General features: G+C 45.0%; 1 protein-coding gene across 7 annotated transcripts in view; it reads left to right on the forward strand.

Moving 5' to 3' along the window:
- Nt5b (5' nucleotidase B) overlaps positions 1–2,824 on the forward strand; it is a 217,694-nt gene extending 214,870 nt beyond the window's left edge. For all 7 annotated transcript variants that reach the window (XM_077644863.1, XM_077644861.1, XM_077644862.1 and 4 more), the window contains 2 exons: positions 1,911–2,039; positions 2,249–2,824. In XM_077644863.1, the coding sequence (XP_077500989.1) occupies positions 1,911–2,039; positions 2,249–2,353 (234 nt within the window). In that variant the 3' untranslated portion in view covers positions 2,354–2,824. The remainder of the gene's footprint in view (positions 1–1,910; positions 2,040–2,248) is intronic.
- Positions 2,825–6,000: the final 3,176 nt, after the last annotated feature.

The following is a 6,000-nucleotide window of genomic DNA, read 5'->3' on the forward strand; positions in this document are numbered from 1 at the left end:
ATAATGATGACACATTGTGGCTACACAATACCGGCAATAGAATGCTGCTGGCAGCTTGAGCTCATACTTTCCTTGCATTTTTTTTGGATACGCCAGGGCACACATGAAGTTTGCCAGAAGGGAATCTAATGCATAAAAGCGATTTTTCTCCCATTCTGTTTACACTCGCTGCATAATAGTAGCCTGCAAGGAATGAGGGAAATATTCAGAGATGTGTGTAAAGAGAGAACCTGTTCATTCAGGGACTTCATCTGCTTTCGCAAAATCCTTGGGCTTGTGTAGAACTTCAAGGCTTTTTTTCATTGTTCTTTTGTAATGTGTGTTCTACTGCAGTGAAAAGCGAGTTATAAAAAGTGTGCCATGGTGGCTACCTTTTTATCCATTAGTCATTATTAATAAATTATGCCTTTTTCAATTCTTAAACATGCATTTGTTTTCTAGACTTAATGAAGTAATTACTCATTAGCATCCACCCAAGTACCGCCATACGGCTAAAAAGGACAGCTATACAACTTTCACAGAAACTTAGTAGTTGAAGAAAAAACTTTTCTTGGTCCAGTATTCTAAACCACTTTCATAAGTAAAATATCGATAAGTGACAGGTTTCTCAATTTTTTTGTAATTGAAGGGCAAACCCTCTCAGCAGTTGTCTGTTGGTATGGGAAGCAGTCTTAGACTGGCATTATTGCTACTTCATGGTTTTGTCAGCTGTGCCCCACCCCACCCCCCTTTCCTTTCATTTTCAGCCCCCAAGCATGCCTTTTCATCTATCATAACAGTTCAGCAAAACGTACTTCAAGGCTAAAAGTGTTTGCCCATCATGTCTTGCCATGCCAAAGATGCTTGTCTTGCTGCTAGAAAAACTTTGCACACATGCATATACAAACAGCAGTGTTATACAGTTACTTGCTGGAAATGTCATGTATAGAATACACATGAACTGGAACGCATCTTTCGTGCTTTTCTCTGCATGAGCAGCTGGTGCAGTTCAATTACTCATAACATTTTGTATGATGTCTCGAGTAGCTTATATATTTATAATAGCTCTTTGTGTCCTTTTTCATTTCATCCTGGCCCTTTAAAGGGGCGCTAAAGAGGAATCTGAATTAGTCTTTTTACAGCGGAAACTCGATCCACACACTCCGAACATTCTTCGAAACTTCTAATTGTCGTGTTCGGCTGATTTCCCTAATTTAAATCTGCTTAAACGTCTCGGCTCCCGCCTTTTTTTTTAACTCAACGCTGAAGGTAGGCGGAATCAACCAACGCATGGAGTGCCTTTCAGCCAGTCCCGTGGCGGCTTGCCGCTCTGCCATTGGCAGAGTGATACGTAAATCAGAGTCCACGTGTATTTTTATTTCTGTGGGCCTAATTTGCGGCTATGTTGTCTGCAACTGAAACTATTGATGCACAAAAACCTAAAAAACAAAATAAAAACGAAAGCGAAGCCACCACGGGACCGGATGAAAGGCACTCCACGCGTTGGTTGACTCCTCCTACCTTCAGCGTTGTGTTAAAGAAAGGCGGGAGCCGGGACGTTTATTCCAAATTATATTAGGGAAATTGGCCACACAGGGCAATAATTTGAAGTTTCTAAGAATGCTCGGAACATGTAGAGCGAGTTCCCGTGGTAAAAAGACTAGTTCAGATTCCTCTTTAGTGCACCCTTAAATATTGTGGCAATCATAGTAGAATGCAGTAAACAGCACTTGCTATCCTGACCTGCCACATGCACCTCCACATGCACCTCCAGATGATGCTTGTTTGGCTTTTATTTTTTACAAGCCTTGAGTGTGGCAACGCTTGGTGCGTCATTGATCACTTGCCATTGGTGGATATAGCATAGCCCCTCGATTTTCCTCACTGTTGCTCATAACCTTGGATGTCTTTCTTTACTGTGCTCTCTTCAGATGCCACACGAGTCTACTGTAAACCATGAGCAGGACCCCACCCACCAGATGAATGGTGACAGCATGTTGGACGGTGAAGTGTTCAAGGGCACGGCTGAGTCTATGCGCGAGTTTGCCAAGCGCGAACAGGTGAGTTTGCTTGCCAGAAAGGGGAGACATTCGAGCATAAAAGTTTGTAACGGCAGCTTCCTTTTTGTCCAATCTTTCTTTTCTCTTTATTCTGATCAGCACTCTTCAGTGGCAGCACCTGACGTGCTGGGGGCAAGCACATCTGTTCAAAATGTGAAGGACAAAATAAACTCGTGACGTTGACGCTTGCATGCCTGTAACATGCGCAGGTGCCTCATCGCATCCCGGAGACACCAAGTCAGATAACTCACCACCATGACACTGATGATGATGATGAAGATGCAGAGCGTGTGCCTGAGACACAACACCAGTAGGCAGCTGTTTGACGCGCCTCCTCCCCTATTTTTAGCTGCGCGCATGTGCACATCTACCACAAGGCAGCTAGCCAGTCAGTGGCCTTAACAAGTAGCGCCCACTTGGGCTAGGCTGGTCTTGGTGGGGCTGGCCTTTTTGCCGAGAGATGCACGTTCGAAGAGTGCGCCAGCCCACAGTTGCATTGTGGCAAGCTTGTGTTCTTTCGAGCAGGAGATATGTACATTGTGTAAATTTTTTTTTATATCTATGTACTAGCGCAATCCACTTGGCTCACTTGCCATCTGCTCGTCTGCAGTATGCAAAATGGCTTCTCTGCAAATATTAAATTTCTGCCCCTTTTGTGGAACTAGCCCTGTCAGCTCCTTGCTCATCCTGGATTTTCCTGCTCTCCTGTATTGAATACAATTCTTAACTGTTTATCTGCCTTGTATTGGCCACTTTTTAGGTAATAAAATATTTTCCAAGAACTATACTGCTGTGGTGTGGTTACTTTACTGTTGTGAAGCAGATAAAGCCCGTTGCATGCAAGGATCGCAACTGCATAGTGGCTTTAAAGAATCTGTAAATAATTAGTTTGGATAGACCGTTTTATTTTTCTCACCTTTGGCTGAGGCCCAAACATTTGGTCAAGGCCTTGCCTCCCACATCATCTAAGCATATACCGCATTAGTCTTTGCCCGTTTTCTTGTTTGCTAAGCACATATGAAATGGTAGCTTGCAGTGTAGCAAAAGATGGTGGGACGTGTCGTACTAACGAGTACTAATGCAGACCTATGTACAGTAGACCCGTGTACTGTGCGATGTCGGTGCACGCTAAAGAACCCCAGGTGGTCGAAATTTCCGGAGCCCTTCACTATGGCGTCTCTCATAGCCCGAGTCGCTTTGGGACGTTAAACCCCCATAAACCAAACCTATGTACTACAGTAGAACCCCGCTATAGAAACTCTGTTATAGTAAAAACTGATACAGTACAGTGAAGCTGCGGCCCCATTTCGCCTTCCATAGACGACTACTATTTTTTTCGGTTATAGTAATTTTTTGGGGGGAAGAAACGGCTATAGTAAAGAGCGTCTGGTCATGGCGATGTACCTCTCGCGTAATGACGACATCGCAGCACGCGCGACAAAACAGTGCTTTTTTTTGAGATGGCTTCACCACCAGGCCGGAAAGCCGCGAGGAGAAGCCAGCTATTCGAAGACCTTGAGGCCGTGAGGCATAGCGCGCGGCGTGCACGCAAAAAGTAAAGCTGGCTGTGAACGTGAAAAAAGTCGGCGTGGGTAGCAGAGAAAGGAAAGCCAGCAAAAGTGCAGTGAGGACTAGAAAAGGGAAGAAAATGTCGTGCGTTCGTACCATTGCAGCACGAAGCATGGAGAAGCGGAGGTGCGGTGACACTACCTAGGTGCGCAGTTTTTGCTGTGTTTGACTCTGTCGTGCGCATTTCTTCACTGCCTCTTTTTAAATAACACTGAGGCCACAGAAGACGACGCCGTGGCCATGCAAAGCTTTGGTTTTCACATTCAGTGGTGCTCCAGCTGCTCCATTTGCACCGTTCTGATACATTTACATTTTGCGGCACCACTCTGCTCCAAAAGCGGAAAATTGATCAATATTGCGCCTTAGCTGCGCCAGAAAGGAGACGCGGTCACGGCAAAACGACTTTTTGCATCCATTCAGGCTTTCAGTTGGCAACCTACTAAAATGTTTCTGCAGTTGGCAATCCAGGGTGGGCTGGCTTGTAGTAAAGTCACGTTTTTTGAAGATGCATTTGAACATTGCTTCTGCCTGATGAAAAGCAATCGGATGGCATCAGTAGGCATTGCTTATTGATGTTTCACTGAAGATTTTAACAGGTTTTATCATACAGCTTTTAAGTTGGTGGTGAAGTAAGCACATATCAGATCATATCAGACCTATCTAACTTTAAAGTTTCTTCATATCTGCATTGTTCTGCATGTTATATAGCAGCTCATGTTTCTGGGCCAAATCGAGATGCAGCCACTTTGTCAAAACACAAACATGTCTGCTGTAAATTACTTTAAAATTTAAGAATTGTCTCTCAATCTGTGTCCAGCAGGGCAATCCTTTACTGCTGTGCACCACTGTTCCACATATTTTTTATTGCTTGCATTTGTATTCTATTCAATCAACTGTTTGTCAGTTGTCAAGTATAGAGTGGATTTATTAGATTTATGACCTTTGACTAGTTGTTTCAGTGAAAATGCAGTGGTGTTGAACATATCCCTGATAGCACTTCACCATCTTGTAGCAGCAGTCGAGTTTGTATGGAGGCGAAATTTTAGAAGCCCATGTACTGTGCGATGACAGTGCATGTTAAAGAACCCCAGGTGGTCGAAATTTCCAGAGCCCTTCACTACGGCGTCTCTCATAGTCTGAGTCGCTTTGGGACATTAAACCTTCATAAACCAAACTATCTTGTAGCAAGTTGAGACAGTGCGAACACATGCGCATAGTCTCGCTTCAGCAAGACTTTATCACCCAAGCTGCCATGCACTGGTGGTTGTTTTTGCACAAAGAGTTGTGGTTAGGCACCGCTTTTTGGCTTCATTGTCAGCTAGGAGACTGTCCTTTTTCCTTTCTTGTGTCAGTGTTTGCGGCTTGCCAGGCTTACCATATTGTATTTGTATCTTTACACCGGAAAGGTAGGTTGTTTCAAACGTTCAGAAATTCAGCACCTTTGATGCACTACAATAAAAGCACCGATTATTCATGCCTTCCAGCCCAAAAGTTTACTTTTATTGCAAACTCGTGCAGGTTTGAGCTAAAGAGCCAAAAAAAAAAAAAACGCCCGTGGAAATGTATATTCCAGATGCTTTCTCCAGAATGAAACCATGCAGAGGAGTAATTCATTTCTATATTGACACGCAAATCAAAGTGCCGATCATAAAACACGACGGACGAAACCGAAACCGATTTCGTCCATCGTGCGTAATCCGGCAGGTCAGAAAGCTCCGCCCTCTGGGGAATTCCCGCGCGCCATGCTGGCGTGCGTTGGCGATGTGGCGGGCGGAGGAGCACCGATCTTCCAGAGTGCAAAAAGTGACGAGAGGAGAGGGAAAGGCGCGAAGATGCTTAAATTCAGATTTTGACGACAGGTAACGCAGTTTCTACAATGCACATTAAAAGTTCGTGCTGGAGGGCATTCATGAAGCGTCAACATCCTAGGCATACCGCACTTTTATTTAAAGTCTGACCACTACATGATCTCTATCTCTGTCCCTCTTCAGATCCTAAACATTCGGCATGCTGGCTGGCATGCCTTTCACACTCTCCTTTCCTCAGACTCTTTCACGTCCTATATATGTAGAGTGGACTTACGCCCTTCTCCAAGCGACCTCATCCTCTACTCGCACGGAGTCCGCTGCATATCCCACTTCCGACCCCTAATATCTCATACGGCTGTGGAAGCGTCGCAAGAAGCCTCTTCGGACAGCCAGACTCCAACCCCGTAACCTCCAACTCCAAACCTCCCTTTCCCAGCTTCGAGATGATACTGTGTCATATTGTGCGGTTCTCGATGATTCTCGATGGGCTGCCCTAATTGCAACGATCTTGACTCGGCGCTTCATCAGAAATCGACATGGAGCTTTTTCGAGCCCTGCTCGATACCACCCCCGCCCCTGCACCA

The sequence above is a fragment of the Amblyomma americanum genome, chromosome 1, assembly GCF_052857255.1.
Source record: "Amblyomma americanum isolate KBUSLIRL-KWMA chromosome 1, ASM5285725v1, whole genome shotgun sequence".
NCBI classification, from domain to species: Eukaryota; Metazoa; Arthropoda; class Arachnida; order Ixodida; family Ixodidae; genus Amblyomma; species Amblyomma americanum.